This window comes from Rhinoderma darwinii, chromosome 1, assembly GCF_050947455.1.
Source record: "Rhinoderma darwinii isolate aRhiDar2 chromosome 1, aRhiDar2.hap1, whole genome shotgun sequence".
In the NCBI taxonomy this organism is placed as follows: Eukaryota; Metazoa; Chordata; class Amphibia; order Anura; family Rhinodermatidae; genus Rhinoderma; species Rhinoderma darwinii.
In genome coordinates this window covers 407,972,252-407,988,856 of record NC_134687.1, presented here as the reverse complement: position 1 = coordinate 407,988,856, position 16,605 = coordinate 407,972,252, and the positions used below count along the sequence as shown (strand labels likewise).

Sequence of the window (16,605 nt, the reverse complement as noted above, 5' to 3'; positions counted from 1 at the left end):
GTTGACTTTTTTTGTAGGGGGAGTGTTGGCTTAAACAAGAAAACCATGAATCAGATGAAATATACCATTCTCAGAGTCGCTGCTTCTTCTCCAACCTTACAAAGGTGACAGTTACATCAATGCTACTCTGTAAAGCATTGACGCACTTATGGGGATATCTCAGTTGCTCCAAACTAGAAAAGCTGCCGGTCAGCTAACGGTCAGTCGAACGTATTCGGCCATCAGCTACTACTTCCATCTACCGCATATACGTGCACGCTCGGCCTAGATATTTCAATAGGGAGAAGTGAATAAGCCACTGCCAAACCCACCACTAGCAATGGAGTACCTGCCGAGGGAACAAAGGATCGGGCATGTTAACATCAAACATGCCCAATTTCCCCCACCCTGTCATCTGCCATCATGGGAGGGTCGAGACCCCATACACATTAGCTAGTCGACCTGCCTCACCAAAATCAACGGGTTTGGACGATTTTCATCTAATGTGTATGGAAACCTTTAGTTACAGTGAATGCTCTTTAAGTAGTTTAAGCATGATATGTCGGACGGCCAATACACATAAAAATACCCTTGTAACCTACCTTGCTATTGAAAGTCTTCTTTGTAAAAAATCTATGAAGTGTGGATATGTAAAAACGAATGAAACTGGACAGATCTGTTGAAGAAGATCTAAAATATTTCTTCTAATATATATAATAGACAATGAAGAATGAAAAGGTCAAAGGACGTTGCTATCTGCATCGTTGCCTAGCTCCAAACTATTTCCAGATTAAAGTTCAAGGTTCAGAATGGACCGACTGCCCAGCTGGAGAGTGGATAGAGGTAACTGCTATGTATTAGTCCACCTACATGCACAATCAAAAGTGTAAGGCCTTATTCAGACGAGCGTATTGCATGTCCGTGTGCTGTCCGTTTAAAATACAGATAGCACACAGACCCATGCAACTCAATGGGGTTATTCACACGTCCGTGTTTATTCACACAGCGTGTTTGTTGCGTGAAACTCACTGCATGTCCTATTTTGGTCTATTTTTGCGGAACTCGTCGCCCATTGAAGTCAATAGGTGTGTGAAAAAAATGGACAGCACACGGATCACATCTATGTGCTGTCTGTGTTCTTCACGCACCAGTTGCTAAAAAAGAAATAAAAAGAAAACAGTAACACTGATACCACACTGAACTGAAATGCATGAAATACACTGTGCTGTGTGATTAAGTCCCACAGAAACTTTACCTAAGTGTCGGGAGTGTGAATAGACATCGCATCCTGGCTGGAAGCGATGTCTATTCACTCTCAAGACACTTCAGTAAAGTTAATGTGGGAGTATGTGACAGCACAGCGTGATCTCGCATGATCACGCTGTGCTGAGTACAAAGGGACATGAAAGGAGAGAAGAGTATGACGCTGATTGGTCAGCGTCATACACTTCTCTTTACAATGCCTACTTGGTCAAAAGGTAAAAAATGCCCAGTTGGGCATTAAGAAATCAATTAGCATAAATCTAAAATTGCTCATAACTTGCTCAAAAATGATAGTTTTTCCAAATAAAAACCACTGTTATCTACATTACAGCGCAGATCAGATTATGTAGGAGATAGGGCACTTATAATCTGTTGACAGAGCCTCTTTAAAGAGCTCACTTCATGAGAGTGGCACTTTAAACAAGGGCATCTATAGGACGTTCAGAAAGTACAAAAAACAGCACGTGCGTTTGGCAACAATGATTGGAGTAGAAGTGACAGGGCTCTCCTTCTGAAGCACTGTGCACCCACTCTTTCAGAAGGTATACTGGAGCGGTAAGCAGCACCACCATATCCTGCTTCAAGAGGCTGTACAGTGAGAGTTTTGCTAATAGACAGTGGTGTTTGAACATATTTTTTTTAGAATGATGTGAGTGCTGCAATTTCCTGACAAATTGTACAATGTCTCGACTGTGAGCTATTTATATACATTGCATCCACAACAAATGCTATGTCAGATTGAATTCACATGGAGTAATATAGTGAATCCAAAAGTGCAGACCCTTCTACCAATTCAGGCCTCCTAATTTAAGATGTAGGTGAAATATCTCCAAAAAAAAATTAAATATATACACTCTCATCAAAGAATACTATATTAGCGCACAGATTATAGTAGGCTAATTGTTATTCTAAGTATCTATAAATGTTGTTTGCTTCATTTCCCAACTTGCAGGTTAAAGGTTTTGAAGGAGTTTTACGGTGCCCTGATGGAAGGCTCTGCTTGGGATTTGATCAGCCTCCTGTGCCAACCTCAGTCTCCACTACAGCCCCCTTCTACAGTATTTTTCCTCAAATAAGCGCAGGAATAAAAGTTCAGTTAACAATTCCACAAAACCTGAAATGGACTGCAGAGAAGAATAAACTTCTAACAGAAGAAGTCCTTGGAGTCATTGCTGAACATGCTGGTGTTCAAAGGTGCAAATGGGCCGAGATAGTGTTAAATGCTGTTAGAATAAGGTGACACAAATTCCACCAACGATAATTTTCCAGTAGTCACTTGGTAAGGGCATCCACACATGGAGGATTTGGTGAGGATTTTCCGCAGCAAAATTCACGCTGCAGATTTACCCTTTTTTAGTGTGCTGTGAAAAAGCATTTGCCCCTAACCACATTTCTTCTATTTAAATGTGTCAGATCATCCAACTTATTTTAATATACAATAAAGACAACACGAGTAAACACAAAGTACAACTTTTAAATGATCATTTTGTTTATTTAGGATAAAGATCTATTCAAAATTGATGTGACAGGGTTTCTTTGTTCTTGACGGAATCAACAGCGCAGTCGACTACGCTATTGATTCCATCAAAACAACGAATTCCTGTCACAATCGGAAAGCTGTGACAAACGGAAACCTTTAGCAATGTTTCCATCGCCATTGAGATCAATGGTGAGGGAAACGGAAGCTAAGGTTTCAGTTTGCCTTTCCGTTAAGGGGTTCACCCGACGGAAACCTCAGACGGAACCCCTCAACGGAAGGGCAATGCTGATGTGAACACAGCCTAACCCATGTGAGAAAGTAATTGCCCCCCTAAACCTAATAACTGGTTGTGCCACCCTTGGCAGTAACAACTGCAATCAAACATTTGCGATAACTTGTGACGTGTCTTTTACATCGCTGTGGTTGAATTTTGTCCACTCTTTTTAGCAGAATTGTTTTAATTTGGCTACATTGGAGGGTTTTCGAGCATAAACTGCCCGTTTAAGGTCTTGTCATAGCATCTCAATGGGTCAGGACTGACTGAGCCACTCCAAAACCCTTGTTTCTTTTGAGCCATTCAGAGGTGGACTTGCTTGTGTGCTTCCGATCATTGTCTTGCTGCATAACCCAACGGTGCTTGAGCTTTAGGTCAGGAACAGACAGGCGGACATTCTCCTTCAGGATTTTCTGATAGAGTAGAATACATGGTTCCATCAATTATGACAAGTCGTCCAGGTCATTCAGAAGCAAAGCAGCCGTAGACATCACACCACCACCACGTTTGACCATTCATTGATATAATGTTATGGTCGATTGTGGCGTTAGATTTATGCCAGATGTAATGAGATCCACATCTTCCAAACAGTTCTACCTTTGAGTCATCAGGCCTTAGAATATTATTCTAAAAGTCTTGGGGGGTCATCTAGATGTTTTTTGGCAAATGCGAGACCAGCCGTTGTGTTCTTTTTGGTCAGCAGTGGTTTGAACCTTGCAAATCTCCCATGGATGCCATTGTTTCCCAGTGTCTGTTGTTGTGCAATCATGTATATTGACCTTAACTGAGGTCTGCAGAGGTTACATGTTCGTCCGGGGTTTTTTGTGACCTTCTGGATGCGCTCTGAAATTTTGGTAGACCAGCCACTCCTGGAAAGGTTGACCACTGTTTCAAGTCTTTTCCATTTGTGAGTAATAGTTCTCACTGTGGTTCGCTGGAGTGCCAGAGCTTTAGCATTGGCTTTGTTACCTTTTCCAGACTGGTAAATTTGAATTACTGCGTTTGGCATCTATAATTAAATCTCTTTAGAACGTGGCATCATGTGCTGATTTTTGAGACCTTCACTATTTAAGTGATGTTTAGATTCAACATGTCTGGCAGTAAACATGCCTGGGTGTGGCTAGTGAAATTGAACCCAATTTTCAATTGAATTTAGTTAACTGGTTGATTTAGTCGCTAAGGGGGTAATTCATTTTTCACATAGGGCCAGGAAGGGCTGAAAAGCATTTTTCCTTCAATAACTTAAATCATAATTGAACCCCTTCGCACACCATGACATAATAGCACATCCTAGTGATGTATGGTGCGGACTCACACATGGAGCCCGCTCCATACGCTGTGGGTGTCAGCTGTGTATTACAGCTGACACCTGGGCCAGCAATCATGCTGTACCTGGCCGTTTAACACCTTAAATGCTGCAGTTGATCTTGACTGCAGTATCTAAGTCGATAGAAAGAGGGGTGGCTTCCTCCGACAGCTCATCGGCCTCCACACGTCTGCCTTCTTTTTGCCTCTGTTAAGCCGTGCCTCTAGCAGGGCTTAACAGAAGCCTGTAAAAATGACAATATACTGCAATACATTAGAATTGCAGTGTATTGTACCAGCGATCTAACAATCGCTGGTTCAAGTCACCTAGGGGGGCCAATAAACTGTAAAAAAAAAAAATATATATAAAACGTTTTTAGTAGTGGAAAAAAAATAACAGTTTTTAAAATTAAAATAAAATACCTTTTCTCATTTGTCCTCGAAGGTATGTAATGTAAAAGATAAAAAAAAAAAAAATGTTTTATTGCTGCGTCCATAGAAGTCCAAACTAGTACAATGTAACATTAACGCAAAAAAATTTGAACCGCCAAAAATCGCTCTCTTTGGTCAATTTAGCTAAAAATAAACAAGTAGTTATCAAAAGGTTGTATGTACCAAAAAAAGCTCGTCCCGCAAAAAATAAACCCTCACACTGCTCAAATAGACGAAAAAATAAAACCTTATGGCTCTCAGAATGTGGTGAAACAAAACAATTTTTTATTTAACAAATAATTTTTTCTTTGTGAAAAGTAGTAAAATATTTTAAAAAAAAAACACCTATATAAATTTGGTATCACCCTAATCGAATTGAGCCGCAGAAAAAAAAGTTAAATTGTCATTTTTACCGCACGGTGAAAGCTGTAGAAATGAAACCCAAATAAAAACAGTGGAGGAATCGCAGCTTTTTACAAATACAACCCTCAAAATGTTTTTACTTTTTTGCCAATAGAAACAACAACTCCTCCCATAAAAAATAAGCCCTCACAATACTCCATTGATGGAAAAATAAAAAAAACGCTATGGCTCTTGGAAGGCGGGGAATGAAAAACGTAAAAGCAAAAAAAATGGTCTGAAAGTGTTAAAAACCAGCATTTTATGTTTATATGGGCTATATCTTTGTCTCACATAGCAGTGGTTTGATGATGTGAAAAACATTCAAGTGTAACAAATATGCAAAAACAGAGGAAATTAGAGAGGGGGCCAATCATTTTTCATAGCACGGTACATTGAAAAGGGTGAAATCCACAGTGAACATTCAGATCAGCACAAGAATGAGCATATTTGAAGATCCGCAGCAGGCTTTGATTTCCATTCGTAAAATGTTCAGCAGCATGTGAACGACATTTTTCAATCTCATCCACTTGCTCGCATCAGTCTCCTGCTGCGGACTTTCCACCCACGAATCTGGATGAAAAATCCACAACAAATCCGAGACGTGTGCCAGGGACCGAATAGTCATGGTAATCCTGCCACTGTATTTTGAGGTTTATGAATATCACACCACCTTGTTTTTGGTGGGAACTACTTATATTTATTCCCATCAATTAAAAAGACACTTCATTTTTTGTAGATGCTTCCTATATGCTTCCACGGAGTTGGACAAGGATTTATCATTTGTTCTTATGGCTGGAGAACCTAACAATTGCCCTCCAAATCCACCAGGATCTTCGCCTCATTCAACATTTATGAATCTCATAGATTATCCTATAACATACGAGTCTCCTCACTTTTCTACCGTCACCATCAGGTAATAGGTTATATTAAAGAGAAACTCTGGAGTTTCCAATGTGAGTTGTCACCTGTAAGTATGATGTCTGATGTCACTGCTGTCTTACATAGGTTTCTTAGCAATAAAATATCACGCAAAATGTGGCTGGACCATCCAGGAATGCAGTAGATGACCAGAAATGATCTGCCTAATCCTGGTTCTCGCCCTCGGGTGGTTCCATGACGTAACTCTAATGCCATAGTCATCTTTGCTCCCCCCTGCATGCAGCAGTACAGGGCAGCCAACAGCCCCTAATGTGTCCTAGACCTGGCTATGTGGCTGGACCATCCAGGAATGCAGTAGATGACCAGAAATGATCTGCCTAATCCTGGTTCTCGCCCTCGGGTGGTTCCATGACGTAACTCTAATGCCATAGTCATCTTTGCTCCCCCCTGCATGCAGCAATACAGGGCAGCCTACAGCCCCTAATGTGTCCTAGACCTGGATATGTGGCTTTCCAATATCCAGCTCAAAAGTTGGAACGATCTAGAACTAAAACTTCTGCTGGAAAGGATATGACCGCACCTTTCTTTGTGAGGCCTGGGCAGAGCATTATTGGATGTGCAGTTCCCAGAACCGCTACCTGCAGTGATTTCTGCAATAAACTTGGCAAACAGAAACTGGATCATGCTCTTCTAAAAAAATTGAAGGTTGCATGGGGCGAAATAGAAGAACACGGTTATAATCTGGGCTGGGTTGGAGGTCCAGGTTATGATTTATTGTCTGCTGGAGTTTCTCCTTAACTCATGGCACCAGAATGACTATTTTACATACATTTATCATTTTGCTTAATAACGCTATTTTCATCTCCACAGGCTCCCGTTCCCGGGCCCTCGTAATGTTCTCAGTCAAGTTGGGCTAATTCTTGGCTGCTTTGGGGTCGCATTTTGTGCAATACTGATTCTCGTCGTCTGCTGGTGTAAACACAGGGCTAGAACCTTGCAAGTGAGAGACATTTACCATTCACAACCCTGAGTAAAGGAGTAGTGCATGGAGTGATTCATCGGATAAATCACTTCATAACAGAAGCTAAACAGAAAGAAAAACTCCTGCTTCAACATTTTGGATAACTCCTCTCGTCAGTACAATGTCTGGCCTCTCTCTGGCCTCTCCTAAAAGGTTATCGAAAAATAACCAGTAAGGAAAAAAAAAATAAAAACAAAGTGCTCCTCACATGTTGTGAAACACAAGTAAGGCTGTAGGCACTAAAAGTTGCAATACTATACATGTTTTAATCCATTAAAGCTTCCATATATGGCTGACCACTTTTTTTTTTTCTTTTTTCTTTTTTTAAAAATGGATTACATTGTAACTTCTATTTTGGCTAGGCCTTGCCAGCAGTTTCTGCCACCTCCTTGTAAAACAGGGCCACAAAGTTTGGGTCCTGCTGCTCCAGCTGTCGCAAAAATTCATTTCTTTCATCCTCATCCCAGTTTTGGAACCACTGATCCCAAAGTCTCATTTGACACTGAAAAAGGCTTGGTGGGGGGGCAGAAAGTTGTAAAGAGCCCAGTCCTTCGAGGAGCAAGCATAGTTTTCCAGGCACTGCCTTGCACAGTAGATCTTGCAGAAAGCGGTTCCGTTGGTGTTCTGTCCATTCAGAAAACCAATGTAGAACACATCGCATTTCTTGTTGTGGGACATAAGAGATGGGTATAGCCTCCTCTGACATAACCTGAAAGGTAAAGGCATATCTTCATTATAAAAGGAGATTAAAATAAATATAAAATCATAACATTATAGATAGAGACCCGTGGATTGGCTGTATTCATGAACTTAGGTGTGATTACTATTAACTGGATCCTATGTGTCAGCGACACGCACGACCAGCTTTCACCCGAGCATCAGACTCCAGCTGACCTGACAGAATCGGCTTTTATGGAAGGATACAGCTTCTATGTATACAGGATAGATAAAAGCTGTATCTTAAAAAGTAAAAAAGAAATAAAATAAAAAATATGTAATAAAAGTAAATTGAAAAATTGTGTTAAATCACTTTTAAACATTTATTTAAAAAAAAACAACAATTATTCACTGGAGTACAGTCTTTAATCTAGGGTTGAGGATGGGGTCAATGTAGAAACTAAAAGGTCAGATAGGTTAGAGGGGTCAGAATATATTGGTGGGTGGAGAAATGAACTGTGGGGGGGGGATAGGCAACAGGATAAGCAGTGTAATAATGGGAGATTTGAATTACCTAGATATAGATTGGAGTTATGGTTCTGCTTCAACTGCAAAGGGGAGAAAATTCCTCAACTTGTTGCAGGAGGATTTTATGGACGTGGAAGAATTGATAAGAAGTGATGCGCTGTCGGATTTGGTACTATCTAGAAACGCAGAGCTTGTTGGGAATGTCTCTGTTCTAGAAAACCTTGGTAACCGTGACAAAATAATTTCATTTTACCCATACTGTAAAAAAACAACCCGGCCGGGAGTGCAAAAGCACCTAATTGTAGGAAGACCAATTTCCCCAGGTTGAGGGCTGAACTTTAGGACATAGACTGGAAAGAACCAATGTCAAAGGATGGCACAAATAATAAATGGGAGTGCTTGAAATCTACTTTCATAAATTATATTGAAAAATGTATTCCTATAGTTAAGTATAAACGACTAAAAATTAAACCTTACACCTACTGTAAAAAGTGCAATAAATGACAAAAAAAAAAGTCATTAAAAAAAAATATATATATATATATATATATATATATATATATATACAAATCTGGTTCAGCTGTCCCTCAGACGCCTAAGGTTAAGTTAACCCCCCAGTAAAGGGGTTATCTAGGATTTTTCAAAATCAGAAAGGCAGAGGATTGTGGAAATATAGGAATTCGTTCCTATGGTGATTTCCTCATGACAGCACAATTGGAGGTCGCACCTTAAACTCAGTAGGGTCGGATACACAGAGATTAAAAAGTTACTCCCTGCGCACAGTCTCCTGTATTTTTAAATAACTACACCGGATATACATTTACACCATTTATGTATAGGTATAACAACGTTACATCACAAGTACAACTAAGGGTGAGAAATATGGAAGCGGTCATGAACACGATGGGGGGATGAGATCGCAAAGGGGAGACAAACTGAAAATGGTGAACTTTGTGGTCCTCTGATTGCAAACCTCAGATATTTCTGATAAATAGGGACATGATAGTACACATCTTTTAAATCGATCGTACACATCAAAGAATTGTGGTTTATTAAAGGAGTAGCTGTTCTGATCTACTCCATTTTGAATCTGCAATATCTGACCGTTTTAGTTGTTTTGGGTTTATAATCGTCCGGAAAGAATTTGGTTTCTTCACCAAAAAGAGAAAAATGACCTCATCCTTCTACTCTTGGAACCAGAACAACGGCCCCTATGTGGAGGAGGTCGATTAGACCTTTTAATCTCCCTTGCAGTGATAGAAATGGCTGGTGTGTTATTACAAATTTTCTTGGAGTTGGAGGAAGAGAGAAACTATCTTGTATCCTGATTCTATGAGCAGAAAAACACAAGGGTTTTGAGTAATCTCTTTCCAGAATGGGGTAAACTTGGATAATCTTCCTCCAACAGTCCTGGCGTCATGGCTTGTTGGCCGACTGATTTGGATTAAAGAAAGTTTCTCCCTTTGCCACCCTTGGGATAACTCCATCTCTTCGATTTTCTTTTGCCTTTGTAATCTCTGGACTGCATATAAGGCTTGCGAAACGGAGGATTCTTTTTGGTTTGTCTTTGCTCTGGAAATCCCTTTTTCTTATCAGATGCTTTATCAAGAATCTTGTTCAATTCTGGACCAAATACGTAACTTTCTTGAAATGGCATGGAACACAATTTTTTTTTTTGAGGAGGTATCTTCAGTTCATTTCTTAAGCAAGGGGGCTCTACGGACTAAATTACCTAGATCGGCATCTCTGGCTGCAACTCTTACGGTTTCTGCTGAAGCATCAGTAAAGAACGTTGTGGCCAGTTTTGGAAGTGGAAGGGATTCAATAATTTGGTCTCTTGATGTCAAGATTGAGATGGTCGTCAAGTTAATTAATCTGGATAAACATCAATCTGGCAACCGAAGTAGCAGCGATTTTAGTCTTGATAATACTAGAAAACGTCTCCACTGCCTTTTTGAGAAGACCGTCCACTTTCCGTTCCATCAGGTTCCGCAATTTAGTAATCGAAGGGAATGAAGGTTTGTTTAACCACCTTGGCCAATTCTACGTAAATTTTTGATATGGTATCCCAAATATCAGAAGTGAAAAGTAACCTGTTCTTCAATTCTCTGGAGATCTTTCCATTCATACTAGATCAATTTTTTAAGTAATAATTAACAGGAAAAACTTGCTTCCTGCAAGCTCTAAAACGCCTGAAAACTTAGTCTTGAATGGTTCTAGTACTTCTTACACATTCATGGTTTCTCTAACTAATTTAAGTAGACAGTCAATGTTTTAAGGGGAGACTTTTTTTATCATCTTCCTCTATTTGAGGTGTTAAATCGTCATATTTACCTAATTCCCCTTCAGATAGTTTTCAGAGTCTGAAGACCTGAGTCAGAACTAGACCCCACCTGGATACGGGGACATTTATTTGTAGCACCAGCTAATTAGTGACCTCACTTGAAGGCCTGAATTTACTCATGGACCATAGTCCTGAGATGTTCTACCATGGATGTCTCTGGTCTCTAATTACTTTAGAGACACAGCAGGTACATAATTGCTATATGCATCCTCACGACACCGTTTGATACACTTTTTTGTGTCATGTTTAGACTTTTGTGTGTCTTTCTCCCGCTAAAAGAGAAAAAGACACATAAAAGCAAGCCATAGATATTCAAAACAAGGACGACCATGTAGTTATATACTCAGGGCAAGAAGAGCAGGATCAGTATCTACCATGTCTGCTCGAGTAGCGGCCATAATTCTGTATACACACCAGAACCGCTACGACCCATATTAATGATATGATCAGACGCGCGCTCCAAAGGCGTCTGACGTAATCAGCCCCCGTCTGCTCAGAAACAGCTCCACACATGCACCATGTGACCGAAGCACGCGCCACGTCCTGGATCCTCACAGCGTGAACCCGCCTGCTTCCGGCCAATGTGCTGGAGATCCTGAATAGAGAGCCTCGACGGGAGGGCCGCTCCAAACTCACATATGGAGTCTAACCAGGGAACATCCACTTGGGGCTTCCCTCTCCTCCTGATAGGTACTAGCACCTCCAAGGCCACCATTAATCCCACCTGACAAGTTAAAAAATCCATTACTCAATTACCAGAGGATAACTGAAGATACTCTCCGCGACTGTCGGGACAGGAATACACTGGAAAATAGATGCAGGGAGGGGCCTTTTAATCTCTTGTTATACCTGTTCCGACAGAGGTCAAGAGCCAACCTTCAGTTGTGCTATCACGATTGGATTAAATGGTAACAATCTAGCAGATACTCACCCCCTGAAGCGCTCCCTGCTCCAGCGTGGAGACCCTGTTCTCCACAGCTCTAGTCCCAGAAACTGAAATCGCTAGCCTCAGCAGTCACGTGCATTTCATGGCAGCATCACCGCTGACGCCAGAAATTGGCTGAAGCAGCACGTGACCACTGCAGGAGCTTCCGGGACTGGAACTGTGGAGAACGGAGTCTCAGCGCTTAAACGGGGGTCACTTTAGGTGGTATCTACTAACTTATTATTATATTCCATCCCCTGCCATGGATTTTTAAAAGTCACAGATTCCAAGACATATAACTTTTTTTATTTTTCCATTGACAAAGCTGTACGAGGGATTGTCTTTTGCGGGACGAGTTGTTGTTTTTATTGGTTCCATTTTAAGGTACATATAATTAACTTTTATTAATTAGCTTTGGTGGGTGTGGAAATAGACAGCAATTGCGTAAATGTTTTTGTAGGTTCTCTTTTACCCGTTGACCATTGTTTTTTGGGTTTTGTTTTTACGGCGTTCACGAGTGTTAAAAACGACATGTTAACTTTATTCTGGGTCAGTAAGATAACGGCGATACCAAATTTCTATAGTTTTTTTTCTTTACTACTTTTACAAAGGAAAAACGAATTGTTAAAAATAAAATTTGTTTTAAGTCACCATATTCTGGGAGCCATAGCTTTTTTATTATTCTGTCGATTCAGCAGTGTGAGGGCTTATTTTATTGCAGGGCGAGCTGTAGTTTTTATTGGTACATGACACTTTTTATTCAATTTTCTTGTAGGAGATGAGTTGACCAAAAAACAGCAATTTGAGTTTTTTTTTCTTTTATGGCATTTACCGTGAGGCTTAATGTTAGATTGTAACAGTTTGGGCATTTAATGGATGTGGCGATACCAGGGATGATTTATTTATTTTTCTTTCATTGCTTTTGGGGGAAAATTGTATTTTTTTTTTTTACTTTTAATGTTTTTGTTTATATTAAACATACATACATACATATATATATATAAAAATGTATTGCAATATATCGTGATTTTGAAATTGTCCTATTAAAAGGGTTTTCCCACGAAGGACATTTATGACCGATCCACAGGATGTCATAAATGTCAGGTAGGTGCGGGTCCCACACATCTCTAAAACGGGGCCCCTAAACCCAGTTCTAGCTTTGTCTGCAATCACTGACTCCCAGCCACTTCCTGACTTTAAGGTCAGGAGTTTACGAAAACCACGAAGCTCGCTAAGCTACGCTGTTTCCGTAACTCCCATAGTAGTGAATGGAAGTTACAGAAGCAGTGTAGCACTACGCTGTTCTAATCTTCATGGTCGGAAATCAGCCAACACAAACAGCCAACCGAAATCAGCCAACACAAACAGGTGGAACAGGGTTTAGGGGCCCCCTTCTAGAGATGAGACCCGCATCTATCTGATATAACCTGTGGATATGTCATAAATGTCCCTCGTGGGAAAACCCCTTTAAACTATCAATAGGAGTACAAAGATGGCAGACCTGGGTACCTTCATTAGGCCCCCAGGCTGGCATGTCGACCATCGGCACCCCATGATTACGTCACAGGGGGCCGCCCCCTGTTTCTAACAGCTGAGATGCAGTGGTCAAAGGCATCTAAGGGGTTAAACGAGCAGGATCCTACTAGTTACACTGTAGCTTCGGCTGTTTGATATAGCCGACACGCTCACCCTAGGGACAGGTCTCCGCCCGTAAGCCGATCCTATATTACCCTCCCCCGACATACACACGTTTTTCTTGTGAAATTCTCGATAAGTTTGATGCGTCACATGACCCTCTTCCCATTGAAAAAACTAAAGTTGAATACAAAATGTCCGACTTCAAAATGGCTGCCATGGTCAACACCCAGCTTGAAAAGTTTCCCCCCTCCCATATACTAATGTGCCACAAACAGGAAGTTAATATCACCAACCATTCCCATTTTATTTAGGTGTATCCATATAAATGGCCCACCCTGTAGTTTGAGAAATAGACGCCTCACAGGTCCTCATTAAATAGTACCCGCAAAACGCCAGTGTCAACGTCTACAGTGAAGAGGCGACTCCGGGATGCTGCCCTTCAGGGCAGAGTGGCAAAGAAAAAGCCATATCTGAGACTGGCTAATAAAAGGAAAAGATTAATATGGGCAAAAGCACACAGACATTGGACAGGGGAAGATTGGAAAAAAGTGTTATGGACAGACGAATGGAAGTTTGAGGTGTTTGGATCACGCAGAAGAACATTTGTGAGACGCAGAACTGAAAAGATGCTGGAAGAGTACCTGACACCATCTGTCAAGCATGGTGGAGGTAATGTGATGGTCTGGGGTTGCTTTGGTGCTGGTAAAGTGGGAGATTTGTACAAGGTAAAAGGGATTTTGAAGAAGGAAGGCTATCACTCCATTTTGCAACGCCATGCCATACCCTGTGGACAGCGCTTGATTGGAGCCAATTTCATCCTACAACAGGACAATGACCCAAAGCACACCTCCAAATTATGCAAGAACTATTTAGGGAAGAAGCAGGCAGCTGGTATTCTATCTGTAATGGAGTGGCCAGCGCAGTCACCAGATCTCAACCCCATAGAGCTGTTGTGGGAGCAGCTTGACCGTATGGTACGCAAGAAGTGCCCATCAAGCCAATCCAACTTGTGGGAGGGGCTTCTGGAAGCATGGGGTGAAATTTCTCCCGATTACCTCAGCAAATTAACAGCTAGAATGCCAAAGGTCTGCAATGCTGTAATTGCTGCAAATGGAGCATTCTATGACCAAAGCAAAGTTTGAAGGAAAAAATTATTATATATATATATATATATATATACACACACACACACACATACATACGCATACGTACACACACAGACACACAGCGGATGTTGGCAATGGGTTTTAAAGAGGCATGGACTCGCGGGCCAGGAAAATACCACCAGTTTACAAAGTCTTAGGGAGGATTTACACGAGCGTGTAATACGTCCGTGCAACACGCGTCATTTTCACGCACGTCGCACAGACCTATGTTAGCCTATGGGGCCGTGCAGACAGTCCGTGATTTTCACGCAGTGTGAAACGCACAACAGGTCCTATATTTCTGTGCTGTTCGCGCATCATGCACCCATTGAAGTCAATGGGTGCGTGAAAATCACGCACACCACACGGAAGCACTTCCGTAGGACGCACGTGATTCGCACAACAGCAGTAAAAAGTATGATTGAAAACAGAAAAGCAACACATGCTTTTCTGTTTACAAACATAGTGTCATAATGATGGCGACTGCGCGAAAATCACGCAGCCGCGCATCATATGGTCATGACACACGGAGCTGTTAAGTGCCTTTTGCATGCGCAAAACGCACACGCTCGTGTAAATCCTCCCTTAGTGCAGCTTCATCTGGAATATGCAGTTCAGTAACGAGCAGTGTAGCTGAAAATCAAGCATTGGTGTGAGATAAAACATTTACCGGTAGCACGTGCCTCCTCCCCCTGCTCCCCTCTCCATAGACTTGTATGGGCAGGCTGCGAAGAGACACCCCGCCCCCACTTCCTGTAGTACGTTTCCTCTGCTCTGTAACTAGGGACAGATTTTGCTTGACAACAGCAGATTATATGAAGGGAGACACCTAGTGGAAGTAACATCACACAGAATTTGCATGGATGAAACAACTACATTTTAACAGTAAGTAAATTACAAAATATATATATATCAGTTATACCATTAGATTAGTATAAGTTGCTTAAAAAGTTAGTGCCTATTTATAAATATTTCATTTTTTTAGTCTTGAAAATAGTCATGAGTTACAATTAATGAGAGCGCTCTTCTAAATAAGAACGCAGATCACAGAGGTGCAGGGCACTCAACTGATCGCTTCTGCAACTTCGTTTCAGCGATGGTTGGGTTCTCAGTACCGGGACTGCCACCAATCCAAACTTCTGATATGTCTCTATGACATATCAATCGTTTGCTGAAGGCACATATCCTCTGTCTGCTCTTTCCAGATTTCACCCGCACATTAACGCTCCCGGACACACTCTTTGCGGGGAACTACAACAGCACCCCATTCACTGCACTGTGCAGGGAATTCTGACAATTCGTTCTCATGATCAACAGGGGTCCCAAAGCTCAAACCCCTATCAATCATGTTATGGCATAGCCTTTTGACATACCATAATATTATTAAATGGGAATAGCCCAATAGAATAGAACAAACATGGCTGCCTTCCTACACTTTTCATTGGGATGTATCTGGTACATGATTAATTTAAGTGAATGTGGCTGAGCTCCAATATACCACAGACAGCCTGTGGACAGATGTGGCACTAGTTTTGGTAGACCGCAGCCATGTTTTTATAAGTCTGGATAAACTGCACAGGCAAAACATTAGATAAGAATACCGCTACCATTCAAGCAGTGGTCGTACCAAGTGGCAATTCTATTTTAAAGCAGTCTCAAAATTTGGCATGAAAAGTCAGTTCCATAAGAAATAAAACATCATGATAAATACTATTGGGTAGTGGGATTAAAACGGTCAATGTTCACTGCAAAACAATACCCTAAAATGACCACTAGATGTGGCTGTTGTTCTATGAAAAGTGCGGAAGAACCCGACTTACCACGAACTACTATAGCAAATGGAGGTGGGGCCTAGCAAGCTTGAGAGAATGTTACGTAACAGGAAGGAGGGGGAAGAGGTTTTCCGACTAGACCCGAACTCGGAGGCGGAAGTGCCCGAGGCTGACGTCACGCAGCGGGATCGGCCGAAGTCGGTCGTATAGCGCCCCGCAGCCGGTGCTCCGTTTTCTTACTAGGTTGTCGCTGCACTAAGGCGCAGAAGATGGCAGAACTAGAGGATGTGACGCTAGACGGGAGGCCGCTGGACAGCCTTCGGGTCACCGATTTACGGACGGCGCTGGAGGAGCGGGGATTACCTAAAAGCGGTCAAAAGAGCACACTTATGAAGCGGCTAAAAGGGGTGAGTGTGTCTACGAGTTCCTTCTCCCTACAGAGGTATAACGGCACATCCCGCGGAAACGCGCACTCCCCACAACAATCTTCCGGCGCGTTCCCGACACCCCCTCCTCTTCCTATCCGCGAAGCATAATGCGCCTGCGCTCTAACTAGCGCAG

The 16,605-nt window shown here is 41.7% G+C and overlaps 3 protein-coding genes across 9 annotated transcripts in view; 2 read left to right on the top strand and 1 right to left on the bottom strand.

Moving 5' to 3' along the window:
• Window positions 1-7,332, top strand: part of CIROP (ciliated left-right organizer metallopeptidase) — a 24,517-nt gene extending 17,185 nt beyond the window's left edge. The window contains exons 11-15 of the mRNA XM_075828939.1: window positions 18-104; window positions 700-822; window positions 2,195-2,436; window positions 5,872-6,048; window positions 6,885-7,332. Of these exons, the coding sequence (XP_075685054.1) occupies window positions 18-104; window positions 700-822; window positions 2,195-2,436; window positions 5,872-6,048; window positions 6,885-7,044 (789 nt within the window). The 3' untranslated portion in view covers window positions 7,045-7,332. The remainder of the gene's footprint in view (window positions 1-17; window positions 105-699; window positions 823-2,194; window positions 2,437-5,871; window positions 6,049-6,884) is intronic.
• Window positions 2,714-16,605, bottom strand: C1H14orf119 (chromosome 1 C14orf119 homolog). 4 transcript variants are annotated; one of them, XM_075828940.1, is made up of 3 exons: window positions 16,093-16,604; window positions 14,943-15,101; window positions 2,714-7,744 (listed from the first exon to the last, which is right to left on the bottom strand). In XM_075828940.1, the coding sequence occupies exon 3, from the start codon at window positions 7,739-7,741 to the stop codon at window positions 7,394-7,396; it is 348 nt and encodes a 115-aa protein (XP_075685055.1). In that variant the 5' UTR covers window positions 7,742-7,744; window positions 14,943-15,101; window positions 16,093-16,604; the 3' UTR covers window positions 2,714-7,393. The 4 variants fall into 4 exon arrangements, with proteins under 4 accessions (XP_075685055.1, XP_075685058.1, XP_075685057.1 ...); XM_075828943.1 differs by having other exon boundaries at window positions 16,408-16,604; XM_075828942.1 differs by lacking the exon at window positions 14,943-15,101 and having other exon boundaries at window positions 16,093-16,605.
• ACIN1 (apoptotic chromatin condensation inducer 1) overlaps window positions 16,183-16,605 on the top strand; it is a 138,852-nt gene continuing 138,429 nt past the window's right edge. For 2 of the 4 annotated variants that reach the window (XM_075828938.1, XM_075828937.1), the window contains exon 1: window positions 16,183-16,451. In XM_075828938.1, the coding sequence (XP_075685053.1) occupies window positions 16,314-16,451 (138 nt within the window). In that variant the 5' untranslated portion in view covers window positions 16,183-16,313. The remainder of the gene's footprint in view (window positions 16,452-16,605) is intronic. The other 2 variants (XM_075828936.1, XM_075828935.1) reach the window with 1 other exon arrangement.

Coding starts and splice junctions, on each gene's coding strand:
- C1H14orf119 (XM_075828942.1), bottom strand. CDS start 7,741: ATGTCAGAGGAGGCTATACCCATCTCTTATGTCCCACAACAAGAAATG.